At 42.4% G+C, this 17,031-nt stretch overlaps 2 protein-coding genes across 4 annotated transcripts in view; one reads left to right on the plus strand and one right to left on the minus strand.

The window, feature by feature from the left end:
• Positions 1-17,031, plus strand: part of RBPMS (RNA binding protein, mRNA processing factor) — a 321,546-nt gene that overhangs the window by 269,703 nt on the left and 34,812 nt on the right. For all 3 annotated transcript variants that reach the window (XM_069743137.1, XM_069743135.1, XM_069743136.1), the window contains one exon: positions 13,255-13,324. In XM_069743137.1, the coding sequence (XP_069599238.1) occupies positions 13,255-13,324 (70 nt within the window). The remainder of the gene's footprint in view (positions 1-13,254; positions 13,325-17,031) is intronic.
• LOC138652634 (endogenous retrovirus group PABLB member 1 Env polyprotein-like) overlaps positions 1-17,031 on the minus strand; it is a 204,247-nt gene that overhangs the window by 169,399 nt on the left and 17,817 nt on the right. The window lies entirely within an intron of this gene.

Consider the following 17,031-nt stretch of genomic DNA (forward strand, 5'->3'; position numbering starts at 1 on the left):
AAGTTCGGGTTGTAGTGGGGGGAGGTGGTCCACAGCCGGGCAGTGACCGGAGCTGGGTGGCACACACTGTATATCCCGTCACCTGCCCGCTCACTGCTCTGCCACCTCCACAGTGTGGGGGCCAGGGTGAGCTGCTAATGGGTGACATGAGAAGGCTGGTGTCCTGGAATTGATGTGACACAGTGATCACTAGGGGTCTTCATACTGGTGACTCCTGAGTGATCAATGCCCTGTACTATGCCCAGCACAGAGTGTAATGGCTCAGGTCTGTGCCCACTGTAATGTAGTACCCTGGACCTGTGGGTGTACCCCCTGTGTGGTCACATCATTAGTGCGACTCCTGAGTGATCAGTGCCCTGCACTATGCCCAGCACTGTGTGTAATGGCTCAGGTCTGTGCCCACTGTAATGTAGTACCCTGGACCTGTAGGTGTACCCCCTGTGTGGTCACACCTGTGCTCTATATATCCCTGTGTGGGCTGTGCTCTATATATCCCTGTGATGGCTGTGCTCTATATATCCCTGTGTGGGCTGTGCTGGATATACCACTGTGAGGGTTATGCTGGATATACCACTGTGCGGGCTGTGCTGGATATACCACTGTGAGGGCTATGCTGGATATACCACTGTGCGGGCTGTGCTGGATATACCACTGTGAGGGCTATGCTGGATATACCACTGTGCGGGCTGTGCTGGATATACCACTGTGCGGGCTGTGCTGGATATACCACTGTGCGGGCTGTGCTGGATATACCACTGTGCGGGCTGTGCTGGATATACCACTGTGCGGGCTGTGCTGGATATACCACTGTGAGGGCTATGCTGGATATACCACTGTGCGGGCTGTGCTGGATATACCACTGTGCGGGCTGTGCTGGATATACCACTGTGCGGGCTGTGCTGGATATACCACTGTGCGGGCTGTGCTGGATATACCACTGTGCGGGCTGTGCTGGATATACCACTGTGCGGGCTGTGCTGGATATACCACTGTGCGGGCTGTGCTGGATATACCACTGTGCGGGCTGTGCTGGATATACCACTGTGCGGGCTGTGCTGGATATACCACTGTGCGGGCTGTGCTGGATATACCACTGTGCGGGCTGTGCTGGATATACCACTGTGCGGGCTGTGCTGGATATACCACTGTGCGGGCTGTGCTGGATATACCACTGTGCGGGCTGTGCTGGATATACCACTGTGCGGGCTGTGCTGGATATACCACTGTGCGGGCTGTGCTGGATATACCACTGTGCGGGCTGTGCTGGATATACCACTGTGCGGGCTGTGCTGGATATACCACTGTGAGGGCTATGCTGGATATACCACTGTGCGGGCTGTGCTGGATATACCACTGTGCGGGCTGTGCTGGCACCCAACACCATGTTGCAGTGCAGGAGATTCCTCCTGCACGGCAACAGTCCGAGGCGTATCTAAGGGAAGGGGGGGGGGCCCCATTTGGAAGTTCGCACCGGGGCCCATAACTTTGTAGTTACGCCACTGTTCACAATGCAACATTAGACAAATGAGGCAGTGAAAGTGCAGCAAGTGGTACACTAAAAAGGCCAAAGGAGACTAGTAATGAAATGCATAAGGGGTAATTAACGTATTGACTCCTTGCCCCCCAGATTTTAACATTAATCTGTTTTCATATGTCTGTGGACACTGACCGTGCTCTTATAGGGATTCTCAGCCGAGCTGCTGGATATCGGGGCCTGAGCTTACTGTCTCATATGCAGATTACTGGAGTTGATAATTAGTAATAATGCACCCCATGACTACTACACTTAGTCAAGCCATACTCGGCAACCTGTTAAAAGCATGTTTTTTATTTAGAGTGAAACAAAAATCTCTAATAATAAAGCCTGTCTCCAATTAATTAGTTTAGTTTATATAATATCAGTGTTCTATTAGTCCTAGAGGACTACTTGGTCTGCTCCCAGTTAGTCCAACCACACCCCCACCACTGATTGACCGCTTTCTGCCTATGCACAGTGTATACAGAAAGCTGTCAGTGGTGTGGCCGGGGTTACACAGAGCTCAGCATTCAGAGAACTCTTAAATCTGCAAAAGATAAAACTGTTTAAAATAAAAATTGCAGCACCCAGTAAAGTAAGTAACATATTGATTGAGTCAGGGTCTCTGTCTCTACATCGCGCTGCTCTCAAATGAGGTAGCAAAAACCTGTAGAATCGTTGTCATGACAGGTTGGCTAAAGATTTCTTGTAAATCCTGCCTATATCAATTCCGTTTTATTATGATTTATCTTATATCCAGTATTCTTCCGTGCAGCCCTCGTGTTTTCCATCTGATATCCATGTACATTCCATTTTTAGCAGTAGATGTGTACTAATGTTGATCATAGACATGATCATAGAGGCCTGAGACGTTTGTATCAGCATTCCTCATAAATATTATATAGTTCAGTGAACGGGATAAAAGGACGATGACTAAAACACAGATACCAGGTCATTTTGCTTTATATAAAAAAAAAGAAATGATAATGCACACTCCCTAAGAACCTCCTGACAAAGCTTCAGTCTCCACTCGCTAGATTCATGTCTGTCTTAAGACTAGAAGTTCCTGACAGAAGGAAAGGCTGAACAATAGTCTATTGTGAGAAAGCTGAAGTTATGTGACCACTGATCCATGGTGCTCTGACCTACCTGTGGCCTTTCCTAGGAAACTTTGGTTAAATATTAATGGATTTAATGATATTACATCTCGTTCTATATATTGAAATAGCAAATTTATGCACAAATACTCACCTAATATTGTATATAACATACACATACTGCATAGAATTATGTTGTTTTGTATCTGATCTTATAATCTGTACTCATCAGGAGCAAAAAAACATTTTCATTCCTGATTTAAGTAGGGTGTAAGACCTGAGCACAAGGGAAAAATTATCCATTTGTTGCATGGACCATAATAGAACCATAGTGACCAAGGCCACCAACCAGTGCTGCATCGAGAACTACAGGTGCTTCTCACAAAATTAGAATGTCATCAAAAAATACATTTATTTCAGTTCTTCAATACAAAAAGTGAAACTCATATATTATATAGAGTTATTACAATCAGAGTGATCGATTTCAAGTGTTTATTTCTTTTAATGTTGATGATTATGGCTTACAGCCAATGAAAACCCAAAAGTCATTATCTCAGTAAATTAGAATAATTAACAAAAACACCTGCAAAGGCTTCCTAAGCATTTGTAAAGGTCCCTTGGTCTGTTTCAGTAGGCTCCACAATCATGGGGAAGACTACTGACTTGACAAATGTCAATGTGACAAATGCAATAGGTGCAAACATCTATTTTGGTGGGGTCATAGGGGGTATGAAAAGGTAGCATTCACACTAGGGCCCTAATCTTGCAAAAAAAAAAAAAAAAAAACCTCTGCTATAATGCACCAGTATTTTGAATGGCTCTCTGACCTTTTCCGGCGCCTGCGCACTGCAGTACTTCGCTCTGCCCTCAACAGAGCAGAGAAAAGTACGCCTGCACTGGAGCCGCTGCAAGAAGACAAGAAGAGGATGTCATCAAATGATGATAGGAGGCACTGGACCCGGATTGCAACACCCATCGGACCGGACCGCAGCGGGACCGTCCCTGGGTGAGTATAATCTAGCCTCTTTTTCTCATCTTTCGGGTTACATCGGGGGCTTATCTACGGCATTACAGAATGCTGTAGATAAGCCCCTGATGCCAGTGGGCTTAGCTCAGATACAATTTTTGGGGTGACAGATTTCCTTTAAGTGCACGGGGGGACAATTTTAGTGGGGATGGGGGGATTTATTATGTGTGGGGGAGAATTTGTGTGGGGATAGGGGGATTTATTATGTGTGGGGACAATTTGAGTGAGGATAGAGGGATTTATTTATGTGTGGGGAGAATTTGAGTGGGGATGGAGGGATTTATTGTGTGTGGGGAGAATTTGAGTGGGGATGGGGGATTTATTATGTGTGGGGAGAATTGGAGTGGGGATGGGGTTTTTTAATGTGTGGGGAGAATTGGATTGGGGATGGGGTTATTTATTGTGTGTGGGGATGGGGGGATTTAATGTGTGGGGGAGATTTGAGAACACAAAATGAAGAGCAAAGGGGGATATGGAGGCCAGATATGAGGAAACAGTACAGGGGAATGGGGGCATGTACAAGGAAACATGGGGGAATGAGGGCATGTATGAGGAAACAACACTGGGGAATGGGGGCATGTACGAGACAACAGTATGGGGGCGTGAGGGCATGCATGAGGAAACAGTACTGGGGAATAGGGGGCATGTATGAGGAAACAGTATGGGGAAATGGGGGGCATATTGTTGTGAATTCAGCTTTTGGGCTCCCTCCGGTGGTTGTAGAGGGTAATGCAGTTGTGCCTGGACTGCAGGAGTGGACATGTGTATCTACTAATTGCCAAACTGACTGGGGTATATAGCTTTGCAGGACTCTTTAGTCAGTGCCAGTTGTTCATTGTTCTTGCAGGATTCTCTTCCCTGCTGGTCTCTCCAGTTTGCTGTGCTTTTCTACAAAGATAAGTCCTGGCTTTGTTTTTGCTGTCCATCTGCTGTGGACCTTATAGTTCTGTGCATATTCATGTTTTTGTCTTGTCCAGTTTTGTCTGTGAAGGATTTTTTGCAGCCTAGCTATTTCTCTGGAGATGCAGATATACCCCCCATGTCTTTAGTCAGATATGGTGATTCGTATCTTCTGTGGTGGATATTTTCTAGTGTTTTTATACTGACTGCATAGTACTCTGTTCTATTCTTTCTTTTTAGCTAGTATGGCCTCCTATGCTAAAATCTGATTTCATATCTGCGTATGTTATTTCCCTCTCCTCTCACAGTCAATATTTGTGGGGGGCTATCTATCCTTTGGGGATTTTCTCTGAGGCAAGATAGGTTTCCTGTTTCTGTCTTTAGGGGTAGTTAGATCTTAGGCTGTGTCGAGGGGTCTAGGGAGTGTTAGGTACCCCCCACGGCTACTTCTAGTTGCGCTGCTAGGTTCAGGGTCTGCGGTCAGTACAGGGACCACCTTCTCCAGAGTCCGTCTCATGCTGCTCCTAGGCCACCAGATCATAACAGTACAACTGGCCAACAATGAGTTAATTGCATCTCAGAAGAAGGGAGGGAAGCTTTTGAGCCATTTTTTTTTCTTTAGCCTGTTTGGGATTTTCCTCCCTCTTTATCTCTGGGACTGTTATGATCAAAGTCACTGCCGATAGTGTCATACTCACCAATGGGGGAGGCTGCACTAAAAGTCCCTAGGGCAGCATAAACTCTAAATACTAAATACTGCCCTGGACAGTCTGAAACTGGTTTTTCTCAAGAATATCCCTGTATTTCGCACCATCCATCTTCCTCTCAACTCGGACCATTTTCCCTGTCCCTGTTGCCGAAAAACATCCACATGGCCACACGGCCTGATACTGCCACCACCTTGTTTCACTGTGGGGATGGTGTTCTTGGGATGATGAGCCCTTTTGTTTTGGTGCAAGACATAGCGTGTACCTTGGTGGCCAAAAAATTCAATTTTGGTCTCATCTGACCACAACACCTTCCTCCATACATTTGGGGAGTATCCCACATGTCTTTTGGCAAACTCAAAAAAAGTAAACACTTTTTTCTGCCCACTCTTTTGAGGCTACCTCTATGTAGTGTACGACTTATTGTGGTCATATGGACAGATACTCCAGTCTCTGCTTGGGAACTCTGCAGCTCCTTAAGGGTTACATTTGGTCTCTGTGCTGATTAATGTCCTCCTTGTGTTACCATGTTCTTTCCATTTAATGATAATGGATTTGATGGTGCTCTGTAGGATAATCAGAGATTGGTATTTTTTTTTATAAACCATAACCCAAACCTGAATTGTACTTGTCAACAACTTTGTACCTGACTTGTTTGGAGATCTCCATGGTCATCATGGTGTTTGGTTAGTGTTGCCTCTTCCTTAATGGTGTTACAGCCTCTGTGGCCCTTCAGAAAAGGTGTATATATACTGACAGACCATGTGACACTTAGATTGCACACAGGTAGACTTCCTTTCACTAATCATGCGATTTATCATCACAAAAGGAGTGATAATAACAAATGCACATGCCAATTTTTAGTCATTTGATCCCATACATTTAATGTATGCCTATATTTTTCTCACTTCACCAACTCAGATTATTTAATGTTGATGTGTCACAGTCAAATCAGATTACAAAAATATGTAAACACTGGTTGTAATGTAGCAAAATAGGTAAAAAACCAAAGGGGTGAATACTTTCGCAAACCACTTTAATTTGTTTTATAATGTTTATGTAGAGGGTGTTGTACCATATTGCACCTGTCAGGTGGGAATGTCTTACTGTAACTTTATACATATACAGAGTCTTTGTGTACATGTGATCCGTGGCTGTATTTGCTCTTCTAACAAAAGACGAAATTGACATTTACAATTAACAAAAATGACCGTGATGCAAGATAACCAGAACTGGTGTCAGCAGTCACTGTCAGGAGACAATAGCTAAGAATAATAAACAGCATAAAGTATGAAGCTCTGTGAGTACATGGGGCAGGTCATAGGGCCACGTTTTTCTAAAAATAAATGCAAAGCCTCACAATGCTATATGGTTTATCACTGCTAAAATGGAGACAAATTTACTTTTTGACCTGAAAGCCGTACACAAAAGAACAGATTTCACCGATATGTAACCAAATAACTGATATTGTCCCCAGGATACAATATCATTATTATTAGGGTTAATGAGTGCTTTGGAAACATGCAATGGCCATACTTAATATACACCTAAAAAGCAGACCTTAAACTTTGGAAAAAAAAATCTATATGCTGAAGATACAGGGCCTGGAGGTTGAATAAAGAATGGATCAAGGCTTCTCACAATATAGTACTAAAAAGTGTACTGTAAAATCTGAAAATTATCTGATTCACATATATTACAATATATTTGCATATATTACAATACCCCACATAACCTGTGGACAGGAGCGGCACTGTTTATAGAGAAAAGCAGCTATTTTTCTATGCATATAGCATTACAACACTGCATTTGGAGCTTATGCTGGGAAATTTCCATTTGCTGAATGAACGTATAGAGTCCCCACATTCCCAAAGGATATTAACAGTGTTCTTCATATTGAAAAAAAGGAAAAGAAAAAAAAAAGCAGTGTGGGGCATTTTTCTTTATGGGGCCTTTATGACCAACATATGCCAATGTATGACTATAGAGATTTCTCTATTATATTAATGTATGACTATACAGTTGCATACTTCAAGCCTTTCTTCTCAAGTGTATGCCACTAAAGACTCCTTCAGTATACCGCCACTAGAAGGCTCTAACTTGGTGTCAGCAAACCCTAAGTCAATGTGGATCACAAATGGTACTGGCCCAAGGACATGGAATGTTCAACAATTAATTTGTTTAATAAAATATATGTTTTTAAGTGTGCACATTGTCATATGTATTGCTTTTCTCCCTGCTTATTGAATTTCAATTCACCTATCTTATATACAGTACAGACCAAAAGTTTGGACACACCTTCTCATTTAAAGATTTTTCTGTATTTTCATAACTATGAAAATTGTACATTCACATTGAAGGCATCAAAACTATGAATTAACACATGTGGAATTATATACTTAACAAAAAAGTGTGAAACAACTGAAATTATGTCTTATATTCTAGGTTCTTCAAAGTAGCCACCTTTTGCTTTAAAGACTGCTTTGCACACTCTTGGCATTTTCTTGAGCTTTAAGAGGTAGTCACCGGGAATGGTCTTCCAACAATCTTGAAGGAGTTCCCAGAGATGCTTAGTACTTGTTGGCCCTTTTTCCTTCACTCTGCGGTCCAGCTCACCCCCAAACCATCTCGATTGGGTTCAGGTCTGGTGACTGTGGAGGCCAGGTCATCAGGCGTAGCACCCCATCACTCTCCTTCTTGGTCAAATAGCCCTTACACAGCCTGGAGGTGTGATGGTCCAACTAAACACAAACTGAATGGAATAGCATGCCGCTGCAAGATGCTGTGGTAGCCATGCTAGTTCAGTATGCCTTCAATTTTGAATAAATCCCCAACAGTGTCACCAGCAAAGCACCCCCACACCATCACACCTCCTATTCCATGCTTCAAGGTGGGAACCAGGCATGTAGAGTCCATCTGTTCACCTTTTCTGCATCGCACAAAGACACGGTGGTTAGAACCAAAGATCTCAAAATTGGACTCCTCAGACCAAAGCACAGATTTCCAATGGTCTAATGTCCATTCCTTGTGTTCTTTACACAAGTCTCTTCTGCTTGTTGCCTGTCCTTAGCAGTGGTTTCCTAGCAGCTATTTTACCATGAAGGCCTGCTGCACAAAGTCTCCTCTTAACAGTTGTTGTAGAGATGTGTCTGCTGCTAGAACTCTGTGTGGCATTGACCTGGTCTCTAATCTGAGCTGCTGTTAACCAGTCATTTCTGAGGCTGGTGACTCGGATAAACTTATCCTCAGAAGCAGAGGTGACTCTTGGTCTTCTTTTCCTGTGGCGGTCCTCATGTGAGCCAGATTCTTTGTAGCGCTTGATGGTTTTTGCCACTGCACTTGGGGACACTTTCAAAGTTTTCCCAATTTTTTGGACTGACTGACCTTCAATTCTTAAAGTAATGATGGCCACTCGTTTTTCTTTACTTAGCTGCTTTTTTCTTGCCATAATACAAATTCTAACAGTCTATTCAGTAGGACTATCAGCTGTGTATCCACCAGACTTCTGCACAACACAACTGATGGTCCCAACCCCATTTTTAAGGCAAGAAATCCCACTTATTAAACCTGACAGGGCACACCTGTGAAGTGAACACCATTTCCAGTGACTACCTCTTGAAGCTCATCAAGAGAATGCCAAGAATGTGCAAAGAAGTCATCAAAGCAAATGGTGGCTACTTTGAAGAACCTAAAATATAAGACATATTTTCAGTTGTTTCACACTTTTTTGTAAAGTATATAATTCCACATGTGTTAATTCATAGTTTTGATGCCTTCAGTGTGAATGTACAATTTTCATAGTCATGAAAATACAGAAAAATCTTTAAATGAGAGGGTGTGTCCAAACTTTTGGTCTGTACTGTACATACTGTGAATGTGTATATATATATATATATATATATATATATATATATATATATATACATACATACAGTATACACTAGCTGAAGAGGCCGGCATTGCCTGGGTATAGTAACTAACTGTGGTTATACAGTATATACTAGCTGAAGAGGCCGGCATTGCCTGGGTATAGCAACTAACTGTGGTTAGTTATAGCACATCACTCTACTCATTTTCCCATCAAGCCTCTCATTTTCCCCCTGACATCTCTCATTTTCCCCCTCACATCTCTCATTTTCCCCCTTCACATCTCTCATTTTCCCACTCACTCCTCTCATTTTCCCCCTCACTCCTCTCATTTTCCCCCTAACACCTGTCATTTTGACCTCACACCTGTCATTTTCCCCTCAGTATATACCTGTATGTCATCTCCTCTGTTTATAGTATATATCTGTATGTCATCTCTTCTGTATCTATATATATATAATTGTCTAAGAGGTACTTCCGTCTATTTGTCTGTAACTTGCGTAACGGAAATCCCGGGTCGCTGATTCGTCGCGGCCGGCCGGCTGCGACCAATCAGCGATATTGGGCGTGGGATTTAAACACCGCTTCACTTTTTACTATTGATGCTGCCTATGCATATAATGTTAAAAATAATAATTTAAAAAAGCCATTATATTCTCACCTTCCGGCGTCCGCGGCCCCCTTTCTCGCTCCTCGCGACGCTCCAGTCCCAAGAATGCATTGCGGCAATGAGTCGATATCCCGTAGTGGTCTCGCGAGATAATAACGTAGCGGTCTCGCGAGACCGCTACATGATCATGGGTTATTGCCGCAAAGCATTACTGGGAATGGAGCGTCGCGAGGAGCATCGCTTAAGACCTGGGCTGGATCCCGGGACTGTCGAATGGTGAGCATATACCTATTTTTAATTTTAATTGTTTTTTTAACCGGGATATGGTGCCCACACTGCTATATACTACGTGGGCTGTGTTATATACTGCGTGGGCTGTGTTATATACTGCGTGGGTTGTGTTATATACTACTTCGCTGTGCTATATACTACGTGGGCTGTGGTATATAGTGTGTGGCTGTGCAATATACTACGTGGGCTGTGTTATATACTGCTTGGCTGTGCAATATACTACGTGGGCTGTGTTATATACTGCGTGGGCTGTGTTATATACTGCGTGGGCTGTGTTATATACTACGTTGCTGTGCTATAGACTACGTGAGGTCTGTTATATACTACGTGGGCTGTGTTATATACTGCGTGGGCTGTGTTATATACTACGAGGGCTGTGCTGTATACTACATACATATTCTAGAATACCCAATGCATTAGAATCCGGCCACCATCTAGTATATTTTATACCTGTATATCATCTCCTCCTGTATATAGCATATTTTTGTATGTCATCTGCTGCTGTATAGAGTATATACCTGTATGTCATCTCTTCCTGTACATAGTATATACCTGTATGTCATCTCCTCCTGTATATAGTATATACCTGTATGTCATCTCCTCCTGTGTATAGTATGTACTCTACCTGTGTGTCATCTCCTCCTGTATACAGTATATACCTGTATGTCATCTCCTCCTGTATATAGTATATACCTGTATGTCATCTCCTCCTGTGTATAGTATGTACTCTACCTGTGTGTCATCTCCTCCTGTATACAGTATATACCTGTATGTCATCTCCTCCTGTATATAGTATATACCTGTGTGTCATCTCATGTATTAGACCTCGTTCACACGTTATTTGGTCAGTATTTTTCCCTCAGTATTTGTAAGCTAAAACTTGGAGTAAAACAATCACAGGAATTGTTTATTAGAAACATGTCACCACTTCTGTATTTTTCTCCCACTCATGATTTTGGCTTATAAATACTGAGGTAAAATACTGACCAAATATTGAACATGTGAATGTGGCCTTATACACAGCCTCCACCTGCAGTGCTTCACTCTTTTCTGTACACAGCCTCATACCGCAGCAGCACCTCACTTCTCTCATTTTCCCCCTGACATCTATCATTTTGCCCCTCACATCTCTATCCATGAGGCTCCTCCCTTCCCCTTGACGTCATGCCTCACAGAAGCAACTCTATTCTAGACACGACGGAGCTAGATGTGGCCTCTGCCTGCTATGTGGAGTGGGCGTGGCTTAATACATACATACACTTAACTTTATATTATATATATATATATATATATATACATACACTGCTCAAAAAAATAAAGGGAACACCTAAACAACAGAATATAACTCCAGGTAAATCAAGCTTCTGTGAAACTGTCCACTTAGGAAGCAACACTGTTTGACAATCAATTTCACATGCTGTTGTGCAAATGGAATAGACAACAGATGGAAATTATTGGCATTTATCAAGACACACTCAATAAAGGAGTGGTTCTGCAGATGGGGACCACAGACCACATCTCAGTACCAATGCTTTCTGGCTGATGTTTTGGTCAATTTGAATGTTGGTTGTGCTTTCACACTCATGGTAGTATGAGACGGACTCTATAACCCACACAAGTGGCTCAGGTAGTGCAGCTCATCCAGGATGGCACATCAATGTGAGCAGTGGCAAGAAGGTTTTCTGCGCCTGTCAGCATAGTGTCCAGAGGATGGAGGTGCTACCAGGAGACAGGCCAGTACACCAGGAGACGTGGAGGGGGCCGTAGTAGGGCACCAACCCAGCAGCAGGACTCATACCTCAGCCTTTGTGCAAGGAGGAACAGAAGGACCACTGCCAGAGCCCTGCAAAATGACCTCCAACAGGCCACAAATGTGCATGTGTCTGCACAAACGGTTAGAAACCGACTCCATGAGGATTATCTGAGTGCCTGACGTCCACAGATGGGGTTGTGCTCACAGCCCAACATTGTGCAGGACGCTTGGCATTTGCCACAGAACACCAGGATTGGCAAATTCGCCACTGGTGCCCTGTGCTCTTCACAGATGAAAGCAGGTTCACACTGAGCACATGTGACAGACGTGACAGTCTGGAGATGCCGTGGAGAGCGATCTGCTGCCTGCAACATCCTTCAGCACTCTTTACTGCTAATTTTCATGGATTTTGCCAGGGGGCAGTGCTTGCAGAATTCTCTGGGTCCGTGTCTTTAGGCTGTTCTGCAGTATTACTCTGTGAACAATGTCCCCTTGAAAAAGCCATAAAAAGTGGCACCAGATAAAAAGTTTCATATCTCTGGAACCGTATGGGAAATTTATAAGAAACACAATAGTGAAAGGAACTGCAACAATAAAATAAGAGCCAAAACCAGACACTTTTGTCATGCTGACAAAATGGAGGAGCCAGTGGTTAAAACAGGTTCAAGTATTTTCCAAAGAATTAGAGTCATAGTCAAAATGTGCAGAAATAATAGAATTCCTGGTTGCTGCAAAGCAATAGTAGCGATCATATGTGAACGTGTATAGAGGTCATTTACAGAAAAAAAACAATATTTTTCAGTGTACATGTATGTACACTGTGGCAGATAGAATTATATAGTGTCTTTTTTATCATTTATGAAAAACAAACATTTTTACATTTTTTTCAGACCATACACAGTCATTGTGGTCACTTTTTTATTTAGCACAAAATAATTACTGACCCTCCCTATTTATCTATGTATTTCCATCTGAAGAGCGCAAAGCTAAATGAAGAAAAGGTTCAGTGCTCAGAAGAGTCTACAGACCCCAACTCTCTTCATTTTTTAGAGTTGGGGTCTCTTTGGTTCAGCAACAATGACATCTTTGTATGTGTCTATATGAAATGGCAACAGATCCAAAGCAAAAGATTCCACATGACTATTGTTTGATACTGGTTGTAGGGCAACATTGATGCTATTCCTGAGGTAATCCATGATACTACTATGGCACGTGTGGTTTCAAGGCTGGTCCTCTCCCTGTCTTAAAATTAGGGGATTTGCAGATATTGCTTTGGTTCACAGCCGAATGAGGGAGTGTGTGATTTGGAGGCCAGTGGAAGGTACCCATGGTGAGAGGTTTAAAATGTGTATACCAGAAGAAGGGACCACATTGGTGTCAAGCTCAATTCAATAACTAAAAAAGTTAGTTAACAAGAATTCATTATGGTAAGTTAATGTTTTTTAGACCACGTTATGCATTCCTCCATTCTGTTTTCTCTTCTCAGGTCCGTTGGCTCCCTCCTTCAGATGCTACTTCTCAGGGCTGGAAATCCCGCCAGTTCTGTTGAGTAATGTGTAAGTACTTATACATATTTATATATCGGAAAGTTCTAATATAAGGAACTAGTTATGTTATTAGGACACTAACTCGGATTTGTGATTTTTACAGAATTGCAAAAGTGTAGATCTTTTTTATTGACCTCAGAATCTGCTTCAGGTTTGATGTCTGTTATTACATGAGGTGACATCATTCATGTATGACCTAATCTTCTCGCCTCTTATCTTCTACATAAACATACTGCAGGACTAATGTAACTTTATATTCTCTAACAACATGTATATGAGCAGAAATGACAGATTATGGTCCTGAGATCTTTTACATTGTATAATTGGTGCACTTGACCTTGTGCTTTGAGCACTTTCATTCAGGTTCTGGCACCATCTTAATAACATTTGGCAGCGGCTTGTACATGCTCGACATTGGGCATGAGGTCTCTCGTAGCTGCAAACATCAGGCAACAAAAGGTTGAGAGCAAAGACAGGGTCAGTATGCTAAGACTTTCTATTAACCTTACCCAGGTCTGTGCTCCTCCCATTTGTATAGTCACTTAAAGGAGCTATTTAGTCAGATAATATTAAAGAACTATCCTTAGAATAGGCAATCAATGTCAAAGCAGTGGACACCCAATAATCATCTGTTATTAGCTCCAGATAGCATAGAATGGAGCTGTGCTGTATGTCTCCGTTCAATGTGTAGCACCCGCTGTTGGGTACTGTACATTAGCTCCTACTGACCAGAATAATAGCAGCTGATCTGCAGTACCCACCAGTGGTAGCTACATATCGAATGGAGCTATGCAGTGCAGCTTTCTTCAACATCTAGCTCTGGCCATCAGAGACCACGACAGTTGATCAATTGGAGTGCCGGGTGTTGGGCCACCACCAATCTGATATTGGTGACCTATTTTAAAGGTGCACTGCAAGATTACTTTGACCGGACATTCATAGGAACTCTTGGTTGATGATGATCTTGTAGTCTAAACACACAATGAATGAGCAAAGCGCTCAGTCATGATCTTTTGGTTTTCATTAGAGATGAGCGGATCGCTTCACACAAGCCCAGCTGTAGTCCGAGTCAATGCCCTCTGGCCTTGGACGTGTGTGGCACAAATTTCCTTACCATCCCGGATCCCAGGCCTACGATTTACCGAGCTGGCAATATATCACCTGTGCGCCATACTTATGGCGTCACATTAGGCCGGTGACTCAAATGCCTCACCAGAAATTCAGAAGCTAAGGAGATTCACACAGCTCCTGCCCATAGCCAGAGAGCCCTGACCAGGATCGGGGCTGTGCAAAGAGACCTCGTTCTTTGTAGAGATCGACAGACAGTTGTTTAGTGCTGAAAAATGAGGTAATGTAACCTACCTTAAGTGTAAGAATTAAAACCTGAAGGATGCTGGTGGGATGACCAGTTTTTCCCTTTGTCCTTATGCACCTACCCAAGGAATACAATGCTCTGTCCATATAGATTTAGTAAGTATCCATTGCAGTAAATTAAAGATATGCAATGAATGTATCGGTTGTATAAAAGGCACACTGCAAAACCATAATCCTTAACTAAATGCAACAACGGAATAAATTACTGGAAAAACGCAATATTCAGGATTAGAAAATGAAATGTAGAAAGGCATTTGAAAGACTTGGATCTAGGCAATCAGCCATTGCCCAAAAAGTGATTATCTTGTAGAAACTGAGGGTGCACGAAATGTGCGATGGTTACTGCAAGGCAACGCTCCTCTTTGGTTGTTGATGATCACACAATGCTGAGGACATTACATGGCATAGTGTTGAATTGTTGCTATCTCAAATCCAAGTTTCATTTATTATCACCCTTTCAAAAACATTGGCTAGATTTAGAAATGTATTATCAGTGTAATGCCAAGTGCAGGATGGGTGAGTGTTACTGGTAGAGAGAGGGAGAGGAATTGGGGTGAGAAGTAGAGAATGGCTGGTCATAGTCAGATACTTTGGAGTTATGACACAACTTGTGCAAATTTGTTGGCAATAATGAACAATCATCCAGACTCTCTTTCCTAGAAACAGAATTTATTTTCTGCGAAATACCGGATAATCTCAATAAAAGCCTGCGTGCTCATTTTCTTTAAACTCTCTTCCCTAATAAATGGAATTGTCAGACATGTCACATAACAGAGCACAGCAAAAAGATGTGTTAAAAGTATAATCTGCGCCTGCCTGTTTGCAAAGCCATTAACTGCATTCATTAGGCGAGTAACATATCCAAGCTGTCTTTGCACTAAGCTACTAATTAATGGCAAAGTATAGGCTGAGGAATTCGAGACCCCTGTATAACCCAAAACATATTTGACAGGTGGTTGACTACAAAGATAAAACACCCCTCCGCCGGTGGTAGACCAATAAATATTTACATTAATTTCAATCTGTTATTATCCGCGAGGCACGTTCTTCCTACATTCCTCATCTCTCCCCATTCTCCCATGACATTTAAATTGTCTATGGAACAAAAATGTGTTTCTACAACTCCGCAATATGCGCGTGTCTTCCATTGAGTCACTTCTACTTTGTGGCAAATACATAGGCATCATAATACAAATACATAATGGTAAATGTCCTGCCTGGAAAGGACCTGAATGGCATCCTAGACTTGATCTTTCCTCCCACATCTTGTCCTTATGCACAGTGTATGTGCTTGGAAAAGTCATCTGGATAGGAGTCAAGGAGTTGTCGTAATTGAAATAATGTATAAAAGAAAAGCATGAAAAAATATATATATATTCTCAACCCACTGTAATACCTGTGGGTCCAGCCCAGGCATCTCTAGTGTTCTCTGGCGGAACAGGAAGCAACGGTGTCTCATTCTTATAGCCACTTCACCACTTTGATCTGTGATTGTCTGCAGCGGTAAGGTGACTGAAACAGGCTGCAGCCAATTCCCAATCCCCAGCAGTGAGGTGACCAAAGAGCAAAGTGTCCATCCTCACCAGAGACCACCAAAGTGACTTGTGCTGGAGCCGCAGAGGTTAAAATGAATTAGCATATATTTATCGATCACGTTTTTCTGCACATTTTTTAAAGTCAGACAATCCCCTTTAATGGTTGACTGTCCGATTCAATTGATGTTTCCGAACACAATTATTGCATGGCTAAGATGTGGGAGCAAAATAAATAAATAAATAAAATCGCAGCGTATCGCTCTGGTAAGTCTTGTCAAAATGTGATGGATGCATAAGGTGTAGTCTGTGACCTTGGACCATCACTGATTATAAGAACTGAAGAGCTCGAATCAACATTTAAATAACTTTGCTACCGCTCAATATGCAAGCTTTTTTCCAAGCAAATAATAATAATAAAAAAACATATAGGACATGTTGAAATCCAACATGCCCAATCCTTCTTTACCCCGACATGTGCCATTGAAAATCAGGGGATCCGCAATCACTAGTATTCCAGTCCCACTGAAATTGATAGGTTTTAGCTGACTTTTATCTAATGTCAATGATCATCTAAAGGGAGCTGCACTACAGAGCCGTGATGTTTTCCAAGAAAAAGACTTAACTGATATCTTCTCCGAGCTATCTTTGACTTATCCAGATGATCAATTCCACCACTGAGCTGTAACCAGTCACAACCTTTGCTCTCCTTTCCACCCTCCCGTTACAAGTTTTATCTTTGTGTCCCATTAGATTATCACTTTGTACTGTAATATAGTTTTTTAACCCCTTAGTGACGGAGCCAAATTT

This window comes from Ranitomeya imitator, chromosome 1 (genome assembly GCF_032444005.1).
Source record: "Ranitomeya imitator isolate aRanImi1 chromosome 1, aRanImi1.pri, whole genome shotgun sequence".
Lineage (NCBI taxonomy): Eukaryota > Metazoa > Chordata > Amphibia > Anura > Dendrobatidae > Ranitomeya > Ranitomeya imitator.